Source organism: Scophthalmus maximus, chromosome 8 (genome assembly GCF_022379125.1).
Source record: "Scophthalmus maximus strain ysfricsl-2021 chromosome 8, ASM2237912v1, whole genome shotgun sequence".
Taxonomy (NCBI): Eukaryota; Metazoa; Chordata; class Actinopteri; order Pleuronectiformes; family Scophthalmidae; genus Scophthalmus; species Scophthalmus maximus.
Window position 1 is genome coordinate 7825671 of NC_061522.1, and position 18668 is coordinate 7844338.

Genomic DNA, 18668 nt, shown 5'->3' on the forward strand with positions numbered 1-18668 from the left:
TGTGTTTAATTTCCTGCTCGGGAGAGGTACACTGTGTGAGCGTTAAGCTAATATCAGAATGGTTTCTCTTTATGTCATATCCACTGACCATAAAAAGGTGGTCTGTTTTTTTGCCTGGCCATGAAATGTGGTCTGGTGGTGATTTCTTTCAGATGAAATGATAGCACATACTAATTTGTTCTGTTATCGCCCAAAATCTTGACCTTCTTCTCCCTCGTCTTCGCCCTGTGCTCATCCTTCGCCCCGTCGCTCCCTCGCTTGGCCGTTATCACTGGGTTTTTCTGACGAACAAACAGCGAAGCTGTCCCAGTCAGGATGAGTCAGTGCAGCTGGGGTGCAGGTCATTTACCCACGGCCTACTCAGACGGGACAGATGGCCCGGCCACTCGCATGCTGCGAAGTGCTAACTCTGCATCCAGAGTTTGTGAGCTAATGCTGATGCTAACACCTAAGGGAACTGGAGAGAGTTCATTTAATGATGTGAAACACAAATCAAATGTGTGCAGAGGTAATAACGCACCTTTCCTATTGTCATATCAGTCATTTTCCTAATTTCCTGGTCTGATTGGGAAAGAGGGAAAGCTCTGCTGATAATTTGGCTCCTGGTAAAAAAAACACCTGAATGAAGAACATCAGAGGCAGCTCGGCTAATGGTCTGCAGCCCATCCTTAACGTCCTGCATCGGTTGAATATTGTTTAAGAAACATTCATTTTTATTGTGAAACTGCTTCGTTCAGTGTTCCATTTTAAATTACCAGGTCCGTTTGTTTTGGAGAGGTAATTCTCTGCTCAGGACACCATTACCCTGCTATATCTTTACATATTAAATAGTTGTTTGCTGCTGTATTACCTAAAGAATTTTATATATAAAACCTTAAACACAAACTGGCACACATGAACCACTTGGCACACAAACTCTGATCGCTGTACACATATTGTCTTACACCAGTGTCATAGAAACAGCAAACTGGTCCATGTCCTGACAAAACTGCCTTGTTTGACATCCCAATTGCTGCAGCTGCAGAAACCCCAGCCTGTCTCTGTATCATTTACCATTAGAGATATAGAGGAGGAGTTTAAGTATGCAGTTTAACAGCCTGTGATGGCAGTACATTAGCATTAGCAATTAGAGCACTTAAAGGCCTTTTAAGCTGCATTAAGCTATCTAAACCATGGCGCACAATTAGCCTATTAAGCGCAGTAAAGCTGGAGTTGGTGGAGCTTGAGTGGTGGTGTTGGCAGGATGCTACGCGAGCAACTATTCTCATGACATTGGGCGAGAGGCAGGGTTCACCCTAAATAGGAAGCCAGCACATCACAGGGCTGACATCCAGACATAAACAACCATCGCACTCACACCTATGGTCAATTTAGAGTCATATTCATGATTCTTTGCCCTGTGGTGTCTTGCAATGTCTAAGTTTGGGGTTTGTTTTGAGCACCTGACTGTAGTTTTGTGTCTCTCCTCCGTCAGCATCCTCTAAATGATTATATTTTGTTGAGTGATATGTGGTACAACGAACTAAACAACCGGTAGATGTTTTTCTATCGTAACACAATATATATCATTATATTTGACAGCCCCACACTGTTTGGTAGCACAAGCAAAGGCAAATGAGCTATAATAGATGAGATTTGTGATATGTGTCAGTTATCAGTCAGTATTTAAAAGACATAGTTTGACTCTTATTCTTGCTAACTTTTTCACTACATGTTTTCTCTTTCAAGCTTAGAGTTGGATGAGACCTTTTGCCTCTGTCATGCTCCAGTGATGTTGGATTAGGAGGCCTCTGACGGCAGCGTGACTCCACTCAGTTGGCATCTCGTCCTAACCCCCCTCCCCACCCCCCTTCTCCTTCCCCTATCATCTTCTTAGTCAGACCCTCAATACCATCTCTGTCTGGACCCCATAGGCTGTAGGAGCTGGGTGGGCGAATAGCGGGTTTCTTCCTGTGTCTGACCCTATCAGAAGACACAGGGGCGCTTGGAAGTAGGGGGAGGGGGAGAGAAAGGGGTTGGCGGGGACAGCTGCCATGCCAGGGGAGCCCTCCCCATCCCAGTCAAGTTTCGTCCCATGCCGTCCCATTCCTCACTCTGGTGCAGTGAACACTAGACTCCTACAAGCTGAAGTGGGCCCTGATTGTTGAGTGAGCTTGAGTGGTTCAGAATCTCTTGGTGTATTACGTTTGGCTGGAATAGATGTATGTGTAACTTGCAGTTATTAAGCCCTGGAATCTGGGTTTGACTATTTTGGATTTGGCCCTTAATTCAACACAACACCCGCTACAATGGAATATGCAATAGTTAAGGCAGGACCAAAAGCTTCATGGTCTTCTTCATGAGCCACGGAAGGAGGTATGTAATGGTGGACAACTCCAGAGTTTGGCAAAAAAACACCTACGGTTCAAGTTCTTTGGAGAATTTAAAAGATGTTTTATTGTTTTTTGGTTTGGTTAGCAGGAAAGGAAAACCTCTAATTGTAATATACGTTATGATATTTCAGTCTGTTTTTGTCGAGGCAAAAATATCAAGGTGTGTTCTCAGAGATGGGCCAATTGTTAAACATAGGCACTGTTTTTACATTATTTTGTTATTTGCATGTTCAGCAGCTTAATATTTTCAAACGGGAAGGGAAACCCCATCTTTGCAAGTACTTGTGATATCTCACATGTGTCTCTGACTTTTCATCGTTCTGCCCACTTTTTAGAAAATACAGAGATACACATGATGTATCGCCATTCAGCATAAAAGTGCCCAGATAAGATTTTTGGTCCATATTGCCCAACTGCAGTCTGAATGAAGCAATCCCCTTAGTGGAACTGCACTTTAAAATTCAGACACATTGCGCTGCCAGTCCAAATGTTCTTATTAGAAAAAGGAACACACTACTAATATACTTTAAATCCGCCAGCATTGGTTCAATGTAGGAGGTTGGGAAGAAAGCTGATTACTAGCCACTGCTGGATTTCACTATAACAGGGTAAATGCAGTGGTGCATATAAATGTGTTGTCCAATTTCTTGCCTTCAACTGATTTCTCACACTTGTCTGGCATCTTATGTGTATAATAAGTGTGTATAATACGTGCACGTCGGTGTGATGTGGCCTAGCTATCCTAGCTAGAATTGTGTACAGTGTTTTCACTCATTTATTATCATGTAAATGCTTATTTTAATGCATGTGTGTGGTGCTGAATGATCGGCGCAAATCAGTGGTAGAAAGCAGAGCAAATTTGTGTGTGTTTGGGCACGAGGATAGCTGTGTGAATGCACACAGATTGTGGAGAGATGCTCCAGCTACCACACAGCTTGTCACCCTAGAACTAGCAGTACAACCATGCAGCGGGTGCAAAATCTCTTCAGGGCTGCAGCTCTTTGAATCACTAACCTATGCTTTTAAACTGAGATTGACCCGTAACACTGTATCGCCTCAGGGGTTGGAAGTATATTTTTGGTAACTAGAGCAGTTTACTTGTGGACTTGCTTTTCCCCACCATAGCCACTTTAATAATATTCATAACAAGAATCAACAAGTTGAAATGAATATTTAATTCGGCAAGTGACTTTAGTCCCTGGTAAATGAAGTGAAAGGTTAAGGGTCAAGTGCCTCTTAGAGTTAATATCGAACACTGTATGTATTCCTTTTATGGTCACATATTGACTTTTCCTCTCCAATGAACCGTTCACTATTTTTGTTTTGTGAGTATTTTGTCAATTAAATATGTAAATGTGGGTCTGTTTATTCATGTTTATTTTGTCTCTCTTTTCCTGCTGTATTAATTTTTGCTTTTTGTTTCCCTTTATGATAATTGCGTCCCTTTTTGTATAATTTATTTTCATACTGTATTACTAAATAATAACTGTATAATAGATGCACGTTGTTGTGAACCTGGGGCATCAGTGTTGCCATGGTTCAGTTTGGTTTTGTAATAGTGCAGACACCTGTGTTTTGAATGTGTTTGTCACGTTTACTTTATAAAGCTTGACAAAGACATAAGATATTGACATATCTGCAGTATGTGGTTCCTCTGTTAGCTTTCTGTCTTCAGCTTGTGGTTTTGATTCAGCAGCAATAAGTCTTTTGGGAAATCCACACACTACTCTGTTTCATTTAACTGTAGATGACCTGTTTTCTTACAAATTTTTAAAAGGAACACTACTCAGTGACTATAGAGCAGTTTTGACAAACAGGTCTCACTCGCCTCTGTCCTGAGCATATACAACACCCAGTTGTCAACAACTCTCACCCTGGGCGGGCCTGGCCATGCTGTAACCCAAGCTCTTGGTCCTTCTGTTCCCCACAGGGTAACTTGACCCAGGATTGCTTTGTCATGTGCCAGAGAGAGAGAGAGAGGTCCCCTCTCCACACCCACTGTCTTTATCCAACCAGCACAGACACACCAGTGTTGTCTTTGCTCATTCACTTTAGCCTTTACGTGCAAATTTGATATTTAAGCTCCTCAATTGGACTGATGTGGGTGTGATTATGTAATGCGGGCCTTTTGAACAACAGTGTGTGAGACATGTGCTGCATGTGTGTGTGTGTGCAGTATGTCAGTGTGGGATGTGAATGGTCTTTTGGTCCTTTTTGTATGTTATTGAATATTTTAGTGCTTTGGGATTTTTTTGTATGCCTTAAAAATCCAGGGCCTTGCATCCTGTTTTTGGAGGGAAAGGTCTGATGCTCTTCATGCTGTCTCAGTCCGGGGCTTGGCCCACTAACAAAGGACACCCTGTGGATTGGAAAACAGCTAAGGGTTGAAAAAAACCCAAGCCCACAGCATTGTTAATACTCTCAAACTCTTACCCCAAAACAACAACAACAAAGCTTTAGTTAGCATTCCTCACACTCTGTCGGTATGCTTCCTGATCTGTCCAATCTCTGTCGAGGTTGTTTGTTCACTGAGTCTCATCTATCATTTCAAGCAATGCTGGGAAAGTTGTGCTATTCATCTCATTTTGGTGTTCATGTGTTTTTAGTACAACACTATTTGGCTGTTGAAACTTGTACAAAGTGTCCTTACTTAGGCAAAAGGAGGAAGTGAAACATTTTTGGATAAATCCCTAAACTGCATCTTGCCACCAACTCTGGTAATCCTTGCTTGTACTTTGTGGAGAGCTTATTTTGAAACTGCCATGACTCAAGAAAGCCAAAACTTTGTGACCCCCCCTTTAGTCTGCATTTAAATTAATCACAGTTAGATATGTTCACCAAACATCATAATACAAGCAGGGGTACGGTGTCATTGTCGTGGCAAAATTATTCAGCTTCTGGCTTTGTATTTATTTTGAAGGTGTGGAGAGGCCTTTCCCTTTCATTGACCTTTATCTTTTAAACGATCAAACCCATGATATGACATCCAGGCATGGTATGTAAAGTTTTGAAGTAGTATTTTAAATTAACAGTGGCACAGGGGGTAGCCTCAGTAATCACTTACTGATTTATTGAATTATCCCTGATAAGAAGGGAAATAAGTGGTCTGTCATTGTCTTTCTCTTTTACATCCTTAATGTGCTGTCAGATAAGGATTTTATAATTAAACTGTTCTATGTTTATATAAACTGAAGTCATACATTTTATCTGCTTATGTTGCTTTCATCTTCTGCTATGTCCGAATTTAAACTGCCTGTTGTCCTCACAGACAACAAATCCCATTTGGCAGAAATGACCTAATTGCCTGTTTCTCCTTATAGATTTGGTTATTCACTGCAGCCAGGGTGCTAAACCAAACTATGTGGCTTTTGTTCTGGTTATCCCCGGCACATATTTCTGGTTGCAGGGCTTGTTCCCCTCTGGCCCCCGGTATTCTTCAGCGAGGGCAGTGCAGCTGGTGGAGAATGCACACAGAGACACTAGCTATGCTAGGGCACATTGGCTAAACTCGAAAAAATAAAGCATTTGGCCAGCCTGCGGTCAGTCGGGAATGGAGCAGTCATTGTGAGAACACCCGTCTAACCCTTGGCCTCATTTCTGTGCTCACCCTACAGGCATGGAAGAAGCGGTGGTTTGTTCTTCGCAGTGGCCGTCTGACAGGCGACCCAGATGTGTTGGAATACTACAAGAATGACCATACCAAGAAGCCCATCCGCGTGATCGATCTCAACTTGTGTGAGCAGGTACGGTTCCGTGTTGCTACCAGCCTGCAAAGTGAAGAGGCCTGTTCCACATTTCTGCAAATAGAATTATTTCTTAAGTGAGCCCAGTTTTAGCCAGCTCTAATTGATGCCCCTGTCTATTCACAATAACTTATTTGATGTGTTTACCTCACAAATAAATAAAAGGTAGATTTGAAAAACCTGCCAGGTTGTCTAACAAAAACAGGCCACTGTTCTGAAGATGTTTTGAAGATGCCCAATTATTTTTGTTTCCAAAAATGTGGCTTTTGGAGGTTTTACGTTCGGGAAGCTTTAATAGTCTGGCTGGTAGATATTTAGTCCTCCGTTTTTTTTTCTTGTTAAGTGAAGCCCTTGTCGGTTGACCCCTCAGGTGGACGCTGGGCTGACGTTCAACAAGAAGGACTTGGAGCATAGCTTCATATTCGACATCAAGACCATTGACCGTGTCTTCTACCTGGTGGCGGACACCGAAGAGGAGATGAATAAGTGGGTTCGCTGCATCTGCGACATCTGTGGTTTTAATCCCACTGATGACGGTAAGGATCTGCCTTAGATATTTATTTTACAACCAGTGCTGAATTCTTTTTTGCAGTTAGTTTCCGCGATCATTTTCAGCCCAGATAATCCAAAACAATTCAGTAGTTCTGGCCACACTACAGTTTGTACAGTGTATAGGCACCGCACCACAGACGTGTTTCTTTTAGATGCAGTGGAATCGATTGCACAAACACTCTTCATTAAACACCTTCTATGATATACATAAACACAAGCTGGATTCCTGTGTCACGGCTTTAAATCAGGGTGCATTTCACCACCTGCAGTATTCGAATATATTGCTAAAATTTAACAAAAAAACTATATTAGCTCATCTACTACCTACTGTAAGTTTGACCGGTCTCTTTTGACTGTATGACCTCTCAAATGTCTGCCTCCTTCCCTCTCAACGAGTGAGGTGAAGGAGTTTAATGTGCCAGAAGAATGCCACTATTCTGCATAGTTCCCAGTCAAAGACTAATGATCCATGTGTTGATCCATGTGTTGTGTTGAAGCTCACATTACTCCAGTTCCTAGTATTGGATAATCAAAGCATTGCGTGCCTTTCACTCTCAATGCCTCTCTCTTTTGTTCTGTCCCCTCTTACCTGATTCTCTTGTTCGCCTCTGTCTTTAAGCCCTAATTGCAAACTGCGCTGTTTGCACTCTCAGTTTTGGTCCTCTTTCTCCCTCTCCTTATCTGAATGTGTAAGCGTCTTAGTGTAATGAGCGTCAGCTTCAGAGTTGCACTATTTCCCTGGCTGACATCACGACACTAAGATTCTTCTAGGAGAAGAATGTACTTTTTAACCCTGGCAACTGAGTCACTAATCATGCCGCACCAAGGTCGTCCTTTCCACAATATTGTGACTATGCCTCCACCTCAGATACGTAGCTAGCTTTGCAGGGCAACCCTGATAACAACATTCATGGTACTTCTGCTACAGTTTTTATTTATTGAAAAGGGCTGTTAAAGCCCTGATGTGAAAACAAACAGTGTGATTATTCAAGGAGACACTAGGTCAAGAGACAAAGATCTTTGCAGATAGCTTCGCTCACAGTTCTTCTTAGAAAAGAGTGTCCTTGGCTCTCCTCGTTTGTGGCCACTTGCACTTCTCTGCATGTGAGACCCAACTCCCACTCTTCTGTTGTGTGTGGCCACGCTAGAATGCTTCTTGACCGAGCAGATATTAGAGGAGAGAACATTAGGTGGGTTTTGGAACAAAGCCTCTGAGAGATATTGTAGGAGGTGTTATTATATATATATTTATGTGAGCAGAGGGGATTTTACCTTTCCCTGTATATGAATCAGCATTTAAACATTTGACTAACAGATGGGAAAGAGGGCAGAAGGTGGCAGAGGAGAGAGGAGCAACTGATGCATGTCGAGAGAGAAATTGACTTAAAAGAAGAGAAAGTGGTTACCTTGCATGTGATAAAAGCACGGCAATCATGGAAGAGAGTGGGAAGAAGAACTTCGTCAAAGGAGGAAGTAGAAAAAAGGTGTGGAATAAAAGCATAGATATATTTCACCCACTGTACACATCGGCCATCTCTGCTCTACAACAGTCGGCCAGAGCAGACGGTTATGAAAAGGATGTCTAGTATTCGGAAACTCACTGTGACAAAGCAGAGACCTGGAGGAAACGTGGTCTCAGAAAGAATTTGTGGGTTTTTAAGGCAAATGGAGTTTTCAGACTGTTTACCAAGTTTTTAAATGGGTTTCACTAGTGTGCTGAAGAATGATGAAAATACTTTCTCATAATGATGTTTTTTTGTTGTTGGGTAAACTCAAAGCAATGAGTGCAGTGAGATTAAACTTGACATCAGTCGTCATTGCCAGTTCCGGTCAGGAACCAAGGGTTACCAAGAAGTGGTACGGTGGAACAGTAGGATTAGAAAAAAAAACCAAAACAACAAAAATGTGGTCATAATACAACATCACAATTAAAGTAGGATCAATACAAAGCCAGTAAATCCAATGTTTTCAGTCGAAGTCCAGCTGCTGCAGTTCATACAAGTTCTGCCGACTAATATCTGACTTCAACTTTACATAAAGTGTATATCTTGCTGATGATGATCAAATGTGTGTTGCAATGCCCTGATTAATCACAACAAAGCAACTTTTCAGTGTGTAAGCCTTATCAGTCATTAACGGACATCTAGTCATTGACATTTAGTCACTTGATCATCAACAATCATGTCACTCATTCGTTATATTTCCTTTTTTGTGTGTGCAAAATAGCACCCTTGATTTTCCCCCCTTTATATTTACTTTTTCGTAAAATGTAATAATTTCCTCTGTTCGTTGAGGTGATCATTAATTCAGCGGCGTAAACCCACTTCCTCTACAGTGAGCTGTGGAAACCCCTTTATCTAATTTGAATGTGTGTATGTGTTTTGAGGTCACATGGCTTGAAAAGAAGACAACATGAGCATAGACAGTTTTGAGAGGAGTTAATCCCACATCTTCTCGTTTCTGTCCTCCCAGAGGCAGCAAAAGCTGCTCACCAGTCAGCCATCGGTGGCCTGATAGTGGACACCCCTCCTCATCCGGCACTGGGTAATATTGTCGGTCCAGCAGCTGCGGTGCTGTCCAGCGTTCCTCCTCCATACCAGCCGGTCAGTGTGCGACACCTGGACTCTCAGTCCAGCTCAGAGGAGCCTCAGGATTACCTGTGGCTGGTCAACTGTGAGAGTAAAAAGCCTGAACCCAACAGGTGAGATTGTTCGCGTGTCAATGTACTCTTATACGTACTGTATATTTTATGTATGAGTGTCTTTTTTTTTCTATGTTTCTCTCTGCACATCCCTCCCCCCCCCAGCCCATTTATTCTTTTTGTACATTTCACCTGTACTGCCACTCTTGTCCTTGTCTCTGCTGTGTGGTGTGTGTGTAGCTCAGTACAGCTTCACTCTCCACTGGAGGGAGACCAGGAGTATTTGCTCCTGGAGGAGTGTGAGAGCAAGACTCTTCCCCCACAGGCTAGTCTGTGAGTGGCCAGCCATCCAGCTGGAACGGCCTGCTTGTGTGGAGTGCTACACATGTTTGTAAAAAAAATTAAATAAACTAAGACAGACGAACAGAGACACACAACACATCATACACACGTAGTGCACTGTACTGTGGATTTACATGCCGTTCGTAGATTAATATTAGTGTTGATTTGTAGGTGTTTCAATCTTTAGCATCTGGCCCCCATTCTTGATCAAAACTGACCGACATCACTTGCATGTTTAGAAATTACAGCTAACAGCTAACAAGTCACACCAGTCGTCCACTTCACCCAAAGAGAGATGCTCGTATGGCCTGGTGTGCTAAAGATTAGTGATCAGAGGTGTCGGGCTATTAACAATATTAGCAAACACAGCCGTCAAGTTTTACTGTGACTGTGTGGATTTCTTAACATCTCTAAATCGGCATGTTTTTTTGGGGGGGAATATTTGATTTTCTTGTGTTTTCTTCCCAGAGCCCATGCGGAGTGTTCCAAGTCTACCTCTTCAGAGACGGACCTGAACGACAACCTCCCCTCTCACCGCACGCCTACATCCTCCACTTCCTCGGCTAAACACAACTCGCACAACGGCTTCTTCCCTCAGCACCCGGCCCCCGCCTCGGCTTCTTCTATCTACGACTCTCCTCCGTCACGTGGTGCCTCGCTCTCGACCGACGGCGGCCTTTACCACCTGCCTCGCAGCTACTCCCAGGACACTGTGCTGCTCCCAAAGTCGGCCTCCTCCCCTCCAGCCCACCCGGACAGCGGGGACGCTTTTGAGGTTTATGTCTTTAACACACCATCACGGAAGCCTTCGATGGAAACGCAGCTGCGCAACCTTTCCATCAGTTATGATATTCCACCCACACCTGGCGCAAACTCTACCTACCAGGTGCCCCGCACGTTGTCAGCGTCGACAGGTGTCGGAGGCTCAGAGGGTGGGGGAGATGTAGTCCCCCCTCCAAGACCACCTAAGCCTTCGCTCAGTTCCACCTCAGGACCCCCACCGCCCCCTGCTGAGCGCTCACCTACAGACACCTATTGTGTGCCTCGCTCAGCCTCAGAGACAGATGGGAACTACTGTGTGCCTACTAGTGCTGGGAATAAGGCCTTACGCAGCAACACTATTGGCACTGTGGACTGTTCACGCCTCCGCAAAGGTTTGTGTCGGAATTTTTTTAATTTGCCCTTGGAGTAGAAATTTTCCCTAAAAATATCCCTGATGATCCTAAAATATCAAAATCTAAATATAGTGTTAATAGGACACGTTCACTCACAAAGCCACTTTCCTCTTTAAAGTTTTGGCATTTTTTGTGCAGTGATATTTTTTTTTTATTATCAACTTGACACATCATAAGATGCCATATGAGGCTTTTGCAGAGCTTTCTTGTCCCTTCCCTTTCCACTTTCTTTTGATGGATGATAAGAGATATCGCTCGAGCTCTTGGCATGTTTTCACTGCAATCCTGGTTTGCACCTATGCTCTCCTGTTTTGTTCACAATCGATAAAATTGTCTAAAGCTTGTCAGGCCTGAACACAGAGCTTTTCTGCAGATGCCTTTAGGGTCTCGATGATAGAGGAAATTGACGATGGTTTTTGCCGCATTTCCAATCTTATATAATGGTAACAATACTTAGTTCTAACATAAAAACAAGCACTTCTGACAGCACATTCATGTTTAAAACACTGTTTCATCCATTAAAGTAGGCGTTCCATAGCACATAACAGCAATTTATCTGCAGCATTGCTTGTTTACACTAAACAAACTAAGCCGGCATATTGCCGCCCCCGGTGTGTGATTTATAGATAGCTCGGCGATGTTCTGGAATCAGAAGTGTAACACAACGGCCTCGACGTTGGTGTCCCACCGTACCGACTCTCCCTTTTACGCAGATATCGTATCTGGTTGGGTGACTTCTTCCTCTTCCGGCTTTAAGGTGGAACGACACTGTCCCCCCCATTTCCTGTGTTATTTTCATGCAACAAGAGATGCCTTTATTATGATAATTGTGTTAAATTATAATATAAAGTAGTCCGCATTTTGGTTCCTAATGCACAGACCAGGCTCTCCACAGGTGTAAGATAAACCAAAATGAAAAAAAAAACCCACATTGAATAGGTGAATTATTTGAACTGTGATAAGCATGGGATTTCATCTGACCTATTAGAAACTTATGTGGATTGTTTTGTTTGGAAGCAGACAGTTTTTCTTTAAAATGACCTGCCTCATGGACTCACCCACTTAGTCTTCCTCAGCCGACACTGTCATTTGCTGTGCATGCTCTTCTCAGCACAGCTGTGGTTCTTGAGGCTGCAAGTGAAATGCATTAGAGGCTTCATCAGTGCATAATGAGTATGCCAAAAAACATCAGTAATGTACCTGACATTAGAGCCCTTAGCTCTGTCCCGCTAAGTAAATTAATCTTTGCATAGTCATGAAATAAGAAAATGTTCAGCAGGCCTTTATTGTGTAAATCATTAGGATGACATTTTTAAATGTAATATTACAAATGTGTTCCACAGATAAGATTATTATTATTACTACTACTGTTTATCCCATTAACTTCCAGTGTCTATTTTAATTGTATGTACATGTTGTAATTTGATGCGCTTCTTTGCAGATTTCGGATCCCAGGACTGCTATGACATTCCACGATCATTCCCCTCGGACAAAAGCTGCTCATTTGACTTCAACGAAAGCTTCAACACCTACTTCGTAAGTCATGAGCTCATAACACTGTTTATACACGCTATGGATTTAAGAAGTGACACACAGGAAAGGTTTTCTGCGCAGAGCAATGGCCTTTTTTTTTCTCTTTTTTTTTTTGCAATACCCTGTACTCTATTCCAAGGCTGCATTTATATCCTTGCTCCATGACATTGAGCTGTGTCATGGGGCCCCATGGCAGGAGAAGACTAACAAATCTGAATTATATTGTGTGCTCAGTTTCCCCATCACCTTCCAGGGAATCAAAAAAAAAAAGTATCGTTCAAATGTTACTTTCTCCAGGCTAACATTTGTGCACAAGCACAATATAGCATAAAGTACATTCTTGAAATACACAATCAAATCAAAGGCTACAGTCTTGTGTGACAGGGAGATTGACAAAACAAACTGCAATTTTTATCTTTGGTAGTGTAACGACTTTCAGAAATGCTACTTTTACCACATCATTTTTGTTTTCTGCTTTAGAGGCAGCCGTACACATCCGTGTCTCATTTTGTTTGTGAACCCTCAGAAAAACAAAGGAATGATGCCAGTTGGTAGCCAGTCCACAGAAGAGGTGGACCAGAACTACGTACCCATGAGTGCCAACTCGCCGTCACATCATCACTCGGGCAGTTTGTCAGAGCCAATGCACGAACCCAACTATGTGCCCATGACTCCGAGCACCATGGAGTTCTCCTCCCTGGGGAAGCAGGTCCCCCCGCCCGCACACATGGGATTCCGCTCTAGTCCCAAGACCCCTCCTCGCAGGCCAATGCTCAGTGACTGCCAGCCCCCGCCTGTGGACCGAAACCTCAAACCTGATCGCAAAGGTGAGCAGATAGTCGGTGTGTATGCATGCGTAGCTACGACTTTGTACGAGTTTGTAAATATTCTGTAGATTTGTCACGTTGGTGTGGTCAGTTTTATGTGTGTGCTGAAGTCTTAACCTGTGTCTGTCTGCTCAGAATTCACTAATCCAACTCCACGCTCTGTCTCACACTCTGCTGCTCTCCTCACAGTGCTGGCTCATGGTCATAAAGTGGTCATTTCAAAAACATTATCAAAGCGATCTCTTTGTTTATCATAATTTAGTTTCCATCATTAATATGGTGAAAGTTTCTCTCTTATTTTGCCTCCCTTGGTTTGTCTGGTGTTTTAAATGCCACCTTCGTCCTCTGTGCCTGTCCTTGACCAGCTAATTTCACCTCTTGATAAATGAGTTTAGTCCCGCTACGTCTTCTATATCCAACACAGTTAGGCCCCTTGTCAAAAGCACTTTTGTCCCGAGCTCGAGAGGCCCTGTCCACCATTTTGGAGGGGGCTGGTCCCTGTGCCATTGAGTGACCGAAGCCCAGAGTGGTCACGTCCATCCCCTTTGTTCCCTTCATCTGAATGGAGCTCTTTGATGAAAGACCTAATAGCAAAGGGAACGAAAATCTGGGCAGAGTGAAAGCCTGAGTAATGGGAATGAGAGAAAGAGAGCTGAAGAGAGACAAGGAGTCATCACACAGGCAAAACTAAAACCTTTTTTAGGGTTGTTAATGTCACTGAGGACAAAGGGACATGTTATGGAGATTTATCAGAGGGGAATCCTCCCTGCCATTTTTTTTCAGGACTTAAAGTTGATAGATTATAATTAATCCAAATCATTTTGAGAGTTCTACTACAGGCAAACCAATTTGAGGGCATCGCTCATATTTCCCCAACAAAGCCACAACTAGAAAATTCTCATAAAACTTCCATGTACATTCACAGTCTTGAAAACCTGCAATCATTTTGGCACAGGGGACACTACAATAGAGTATTTACAACCCTTAAATCCTGCATGTTAAATAGTTTGTGGTACATGGTGTATTGGAGTGTTACCACCAACATTTATAAACAGAGGTTTACTACCATTGTGTTTTTACAGGCTGATTAAAAAATCAGCCTGTAAAAACTATAATTATAGGTGCCACAAATGTGAGGGGTACCACTGTATTTCAGCTTCAAGACTATTGTTCTTGATCCAGTAGATGTAGAATAGAAGTTTGTCCTCCATCAAAGCCAGAGAGTAACAAAAATATTGCCTGTTTGTAGCTGGGGCTCTGTCATTTTCAGTTTCACTCGCTATCAATCACTTCTTCTTTTTCCCTTCTTTGTTCACCGTCCAGCACTGTTCACCACAGCATCTTATGTGACTGACTTGACGGTATTTGTTTTAGGAGAACTCAGACAGAAGGATATAGCATCTGGTTAAGTAAAATCCTCATTAGCTTTCTCTTCTGATGGCATCACACTGATTTAAAGACCTTTGTATTTTATGATTTGAATGGTGATTCATGATATCATAGTGTAGATTCAGCCCTCTTGGATCTTCTTACAGCTTAATGTTGCACATAGACCAGCATAAAGCATTGTGAATTCAGAATATGGACAAAAATCTGTTAAGTAGAAATCACTGAATATTGTGAGTATGATAATCAGACTGACACTGAAGATAAGTAAATGATAATGAGCAACATCAGAGCAATTTAAATGAGGAATGTTATGTCGAAAGTACTGATTAATACATTTTAGAATAAATCACCTGCTCCTTTGATTGATCCGTGGATATTGTTTTATTCCTCTATTTACCATGAGCCATGCAAAAACTCATCTTCACTCTGGATTAATTCTACTCGTCTCTATCTACGATATACATGTTTTCGTGAACTTCTTTCTCGGCTCATCTCGTCTGTACATTGTGAAGGTTTTGACATCTGTGGTCAAGGCCAGTCAGCAGCGAGTCATCAGCTGTCATTTCTTTTCATTAACACTATTTGTGATGGATTAAACTTCCAAAAAAATGTGGTGATCAATGTGTTTAGTGTAAAAAGAAACTACGTGCCTCATCAGTAAGTTCCACTGTTCTGCACATTTGTTTGTGCTCTTCTCACCATGACATGATTTCTCCGTGTACTCTCAGTGCTTATACACCTCATCGTGCATGCACAGCTGTGATGTCAGTCTTTGTGTGGGAAGCCGTGGTGCATGGAGTGAGGTGCATGTTGGGCAGTATGGGTCTGCTGTTGTCATGACAATCATCCTCCTAATAACTGTGCTGTACAAAAAAAGGTGATTGGGTGTTCGTGAGGGTGTCTTCAAAGTCTCGTCTTTTTGCTTTGCATGGCAGAGTAGTTCTTACAGTCCGATCCTAACTGTTGTAATCACCAAAAATCTTATAATAAGCAAAGTCTTCTTTCACCAATCAGGTCAGAGTCCTAAAATAATAAGAGCAAAAGGTGTTGGTTTAGAGCGAACCGACTCTCAAACCGTAGGTGAATTCCCAAGGGGACGACGCAAGGGTAGGTAACCCACACTGATCTGCCATTTGTGTACCTGAAAACTTTTCATTCTCTGATCTGTCCAAACTCTATCTCATCTCGACTTTTTGCATGATGTCGGTAGGGTTCTGTGGGATTTTTCTTGTTTCTCAAGCAAGTTGGTCCTTTAAGAGATTGACTGTTTGCAGACACCACACTTTACTATCTGTGAAGAGCACAGTCATCCAGAGGAAATCAAATAGACTTAATAAAAACCTTCTTAAGGTGTTTTCACACCTACTGTATAGTTAATCTTGCTCTGGTCCAAATCAGTTTGTAAACACAGAGTTTTTTTTACGACTACACGACAACTTTCAATCCGCTTATTGATCAAATGTTGTGTTATGATCAATAAGCGGAGTATGTTATGACCCTATGATCATAACAAAGAAGGAGGTTCCTTGTTGCTAGTTCAATTGAGATCTCAGTTCATTCTCCACAGGCTGCTACAGTTTGCATGCTAAGCACATGTTACGACAGGAGCCAGTTTAGCTCAAACTTACGTAGTAGTAGTGTACCTTGTAGTTGGGTTAGATCGAGGTCGGACCCCAATCCCGCCATAAGCAAACCCCCCTTAGAGTTGGTTTGGGACCAGACTAATGGTCTCAGATGAACTGTGTTTTGGTCCACACCAGATGGCGACTGCCGTGTTTACACCAGTCCAATTTAACCGGACCAAAGAGTGCAGGTGTGAAAACCCCCTTAATGTGCTAAATACCAGAGGGGGTGTAATGGTGTGCACTTCATGCACGGTGGATTGCACTTGTCACAGTTATGGAGGCCATGAACAGCTGCAACATACCGTTAAAACCTAACTCTTATCCCACCTTCCCTAAATATCCCCTCGTTCAAGGGCCATAATTTACTAACATTTCTATTCCCAAAAATTTCTTGATATGTGTTATTTTTTTATGTTGTGCTTCAGAAACACACATTGAAATGCATTAGTCGTTGTGGCTATTGCATTTAATAATAATTGCTGTTGTAGCATTTATCATAAAATCACTTGCATGGGCTCTGGAGAGAAGCAGATATATCTAGCACATCATCCAATGATGGAAAGACTCACATGAATAACCATATTCACTCTCCTGCTTGTGTACATACAGTTTACAATAGTAGTTTACTATACTTTGGGTAACATAAATTGCAGGGATAAAAATTCAAACACATTCTTAAATACTATTTATTGGTTTCTTCATTCATTTGTAATTTGTAAAGCATTAAATAATGAAATTAGAAGGAGGTGCACAGCAAAAAGTACTAATAATTATTTTTTGCCAGGATTTTTTTTAATAGAATCTGTAGTTTTTCAGCCAATCTGATTTTCAGGTCTTTTTTTAACATTGTTAATTTAGATTTTTTTGTTGAGAGAAGTGGAAAATATGAGCCATGGTTGTGCGGTTTACATGTAAATCTATTATGTTGTAATTTGTTCCAGTCATTTTGTGATGTACGACACCAAACTATGCACACATATGTTGAGTAACTCAACTTTTTATGCAATGGTTTCTGCTGTTGAACTTTGCCACCCTTACACACATGAAGGTTAAGTGTGTGTCTCAAGCAGTGACTGACTGGTGTGTGTGCCTTGCTTCAGGAAAACCAGCTCCACTGGAGATCAAACCACTGCCAGAATGGGAGGAGCCCAGTACGCCTGTCCGTTCGCCCGTCACACGCTCATTTGCTCGGGAGTAAGTATCTAAAATGTTGTGCGGAGCCTTTTTCATAACTCTACATTGTTCTAACAACTAAGGGCATGTTCACACCACTCTGCCTTCCCACGAGCCTTGTTCATATTTTTGGTTTGAAGTCGAGTGGGGATGCTGCGGAACATCTTATGTGAGTGAGTGTCCTGCTTTTCAAAGTTGAAAAATTGAACTTTTCAGAATGTGGGACAAAGATAATAAATTGCTGCACTTCATCTCCTGGTGGATAAAGCCAGCGATGTTTTTATGGAAATGATCTGCATTGTCTCACCCGCTTTTTATATTACCCCAAAAAAGCAGTGGTGGATTTGTTCTCTTTTGTAGGAACATGTCTTTTGGTGTGAACATACCTTTTTGTAGTGAATACAATTAGCCGAAGATGTAGGCACTAACTCTTCATGCATTATTGTGGTCACTTTGTGACCAAAGTAGCACTGCTCATATACAAATAGGTCTGGGATCAGAGCTGCATTATACCGACTGCAGTTTGTTGGCTTTATCTGGGATGAGGTCTATTCCTGTGCTCAGTGCCGCAGGGAACTTCTTGGCTGCAGCGGCTTATAGCTGTGGATGTTATGTCTGTATTATGTTGTGTACTCACAAGAGACTGCATTTGCCTGGAAGTCGGTGTGTAAACATTGTGAATGCTGCTCAGTCTCTCTAGGTTTCCAATGCCAGCGAGACCCCCGTCAGTGCATAGCATGGCCTCCAGCACTGACTCCGAGGACTGTGAAGAGAATTATGTAGCCATGGTCTCTAATATGTCCACAGATGAACCAGTATGTAACACAAAACTATCCTCTGATATATGAAGTTGCATGATTACTTTTTTCTTTACCTTTCAAATCACAGAAAATGCTATAGGAAACGTGATGAATGTTTAATTTGATTTTATTGTGATAGTATTTTTTGTGGTTGTCCCTAAATCATTTAAAATGTACAGTACAAGTCTGTACAACAGACGCACCATAAATATATTAGAAGGTTTGGTATGAGGTTGACAAAACTTCTTAGGGTTGAACATAAAACAACCTACAATGTCAAGTTGCAACTTGTCCAGAAAGTATTAGAAATCTAATTTCCAGTCCTTGCTCCTCTCCCTGGGACATTCTTTAATCTGGACTATTTACTAGTTGCTGCAGATGGACTCCTCAACACTTTAACTCTTTTCTTTGCAGCTTCTTCTCCTCCTGCCACTCAGTTTTCTTATCCTCTGTTTTTTTATCCTGCTGTATTTTTGTTTAAAAAGAAAAAAAAGAA

At 42.1% G+C, this 18668-nt stretch overlaps 1 protein-coding gene across 13 annotated transcripts in view; it reads left to right on the forward strand.

Moving 5' to 3' along the window:
* gab1 (GRB2-associated binding protein 1) overlaps nucleotides 1-18668 on the forward strand; it is a 52150-nt gene that overhangs the window by 30198 nt on the left and 3284 nt on the right. For 5 of the 13 annotated variants that reach the window (XM_035636770.2, XM_035636781.2, XM_035636780.2 and 2 more), the window contains 10 exons: nucleotides 5987-6115; nucleotides 6486-6651; nucleotides 9140-9368; nucleotides 9549-9641; nucleotides 10119-10804; nucleotides 12267-12361; nucleotides 12885-13185; nucleotides 15589-15681; nucleotides 17300-17393; nucleotides 18064-18187. In XM_035636770.2, coding sequence (XP_035492663.1) covers nucleotides 5987-6115; nucleotides 6486-6651; nucleotides 9140-9368; nucleotides 9549-9641; nucleotides 10119-10804; nucleotides 12267-12361; nucleotides 12885-13185; nucleotides 15589-15681; nucleotides 17300-17393; nucleotides 18064-18187 — 2010 coding nt within the window. Of the gene's footprint in view, nucleotides 1-2140; nucleotides 2356-5986; nucleotides 6116-6485; nucleotides 6652-9139; nucleotides 9369-9548; nucleotides 9642-10118; nucleotides 10805-12266; nucleotides 12362-12884; nucleotides 13186-15588; nucleotides 15682-17299; nucleotides 17394-18063; nucleotides 18188-18668 lie in introns of those variants that run through there. The other 8 variants (XR_004794191.2, XM_035636774.2, XR_004794192.2 and 5 more) reach the window with 6 other exon arrangements.